This window comes from Aplysia californica, unplaced genomic scaffold, assembly GCF_000002075.1.
Source record: "Aplysia californica isolate F4 #8 unplaced genomic scaffold, AplCal3.0 scaffold00627, whole genome shotgun sequence".
NCBI lineage: Eukaryota > Metazoa > Mollusca > Gastropoda > Aplysiida > Aplysiidae > Aplysia > Aplysia californica.
Genome location: NW_004797897.1, coordinates 12,446 through 15,357, shown reverse-complemented (window position 1 = coordinate 15,357; position 2,912 = coordinate 12,446). Strand labels below are relative to the sequence as shown.

General features: G+C 53.2%; 1 protein-coding gene across 1 annotated transcript in view; it reads right to left on the bottom strand.

Moving 5' to 3' along the window:
• Positions 1 to 802: 802 nt before the first annotated feature.
• LOC101852046 (transcription initiation factor TFIID subunit 1) overlaps positions 803 to 2,912 on the bottom strand; it is a gene marked incomplete at its 5' end in the record, with an annotated part of 8,686 nt that continues 6,576 nt past the window's right edge. Inside the window, 1 exon segment of the mRNA XM_005107742.3 lies at positions 803 to 2,909. Within this exon segment, the coding sequence (XP_005107799.1) occupies positions 991 to 2,909 (1,919 nt within the window). The 3' untranslated portion in view covers positions 803 to 990.

Genomic DNA, 2,912 nt, shown 5'->3' with positions numbered 1-2,912 from the left:
CCCCCCCCTACACACACAAGGTGACCAAGAGATTCTGACCAAGTATATTTTCCTATTACAAAACTACCAAACCTAACAAGACTAACAAAACTAACAAAACTTACGGCGCTCGCAACTGCATAAGGTCACACGAGCGCCAAGGGGTGGGTGTCAACAGAGAAGTCCTAACGGGGAATCAGACTTACTCTGCTCACCTCTCTAGTCTCAACAGCACAAAGTCTGCTTCGACTATCAAGGCACCCCGGAAATAGCGGTTCACAACAGAGTGACAAACATACAAAAGAAGTAGAGGAAAATGAAAATAGTACGGATGAGGAAAGAAAACGGATAATAAATTGATGTCTCTGTCACAGGAGATTGCAGTACTAGATCTAGTTATTATGATAATTTCAGAGCTATTCTCATCCACTGAAGCCATTAAAAAGAAAAAGAAAAATAAGAAAAATATTTCTGAAAAAAAGACAAATTAATAATGCAGCGACAAATGGGTGGAACGACATATGGAATCTGTCACCTATGGAACAGTACAGAGATGGAGGTCTCATGTGATCCGGGACTCCACGTCGTACATTCTAGGTCTTTATCTACGTTAATGTTGTGATCGGAATGTAACAGTTAGCGTTTATATAATATATATTATGGTCGCTTTTAAGCACAAGGGGGGCATCCCGAAAAATGCTGTTTTGAGGAAATCGCAGGTAAAGTTTTTGCCCCTTGTTCACTTTCTTTAAAAGACAAGGAGAGTTTTCTTTATAACCAAACACATATCAAACCAAACTTCTCCTATAGGTAGGACAATGCCCACTTTTGGCGTAAGTCAAGATTTCTGGAAACCCCCGAAATCTGGGTTAGCCCGCTTGTCCTTAAAAGCGACCCTATAAAGGCAGTGTGTGCTGCATATCATTATCCCACATAGTTCTTTATCCACAAACGTAAGGAAATGTGTTTGTTCATTTGCTTGTTCATCCCTGTGTGTTCACAAGTCCGTACTCAAAGCGTGGTCACTCTGACCGTCTCGTCCTCCTCGTCAGCGTCCACTATGGTGGTCAAGCGACCCCTGGTCAACACCCGGGCCTCCCCTGTGTCCGCCATGACCACGCCCATAAGCTCGGGCTGAGCACGTGACGTCTTGACCAGCATGTTGTTGGACTGTAGCACACTCCTCAGGGTCCGGAAGTCGCCGGCCTCGTTGTCCGACTCGGCGCTGTGATTGGAGGAGGAGGAGAGGGAGTGTGAGTCCAGAGATATCTCCCCGTCTGACAGGTTCCGCGCGTACAGCGCCATCTTGATGTCGTCACAAAATGGTGCGGCCAGGATCCGCTGCGAGACGCCGTCAGGGGAGGTCACTCTCTCCCAGGGGTTCTCTAGACTGTCATAGTAGCCCCTGGTGGCGGGACACTGGGAGAATGTGACGTCAGAGCCGGACAGTGTGACGTCAGACACGCGTAGTTTGTCCCGGAGTTCCTCCAGTTTGAGTTTTCCGTCTTGCAGATCTAACTTCCGCAGTCCTTCTTTGAACCGGGCGATATCATCGTCATCGTCATCATCATCTCCACCACCAACACCGATGTTGTTAGGGTGTCGCGTGTCGTCGTTGTGTCGTATGTCGTTATGTCCGAGTTTACAACTCTCGTAGTCTCCGATAACATCCGAGGCCGAGTGGGATGACACATTGTTACAGATATTATTGTACTTATTATTATTGTTGTTGTTGTTGTTCACATTATGATAGTGTACGGGGTATTCCTCTGAGCGTCTTTCGCTCCTGTGTGAGTCTCCGTTGGTGAGCGCGTGCCTCCCGTCTCTGTGTGAGTCTCCGTTGCTCAGTGCGTGTCTCCCGTCTCTGTGTGAGTCGCCGTTGGTCAGCGCGTGCCTCCTGTCCCTGTGTGAGTCTCCGTTGGTCAGCGCGTGACCAACCTCATGGTTGTAGCTGTCAGAGATGGCGCTGCAGTCGCACAGACTTCCCTCCCGAGAGTTGCTGTTGCTGCTGCTGCCGCCGTTGTTGGAGTGGGAGACGGTGAGGTCAGAGGTGCTGGAGCGGAGACTACCACGTGACCCGCGCTGTCTCTTCCGCGACTCGTCCCCGGCGATAGAGGCAGGACTCTGTATGTCGGATATACTGGAACCGATACTGCTCCGGGACTCGCGGAACCGAGTCTTGCCCGGCTCTCGGCCTATGGTTGACGACACGCCGTAGTCGGAAGTGCTGGCTCGGAGACTGTTTCTCGACTCGCGGAGTCGGTTCAGAGAATCGGTTCCCGTGCCCGGCAGCATGATGGGCGTGGCGGACTTCCGGCCGGAGGTCAAGGACGTCCGACTCACGTGATGTCGAGTGAGTGACCCTGACCTTTCCGACCGGTCGTGGGCGAGGGTGGAGGAAAAAGAGGAGGAGGGGGAGGGGCTGGCCAGGACGATGTCCGAGTGGTTGAGTATAGAGGTGACCGCTCCGTCCAGGTGCATGTTGAAGCTGTGTCGTCTGTGAAGACCGCCGGCCGACTTGTCCTTGACCTTGACCCCATTCTCCAGCCCGTAGCTGGTCTGGTCAGCGTCTACACCAATGGAGGGGTCAGTCTGAGATTCAAACATCTTGGTGGTGGCGGGTTCAGAGGGCGCGCTGGGTTTGCCCGTGCCGTAGACATTCTCTGCTCTCACGCGAAAGGTGTAGGCGGAGTCCGGGGTCAGGTAGCGCGCGTCATAGCGCGTGCTCTGGCAGTTCTTGGTGAGTACCCGCCACTCCCTGTCTCCCGGGGCTATGACGTCACTGTTCCCGCCGCCTGCCACCCCGCACATCTCCACTGTGTAGGCGATGACGTCATGGCCGTGGGTGTGGCGGGGCGGGGCCCACGAGATGTGGGCGGAGCTGTGAGTGACGGACGTGACCGTGGGGCGGGGCGGGGGGCCGGGTTTGGCTG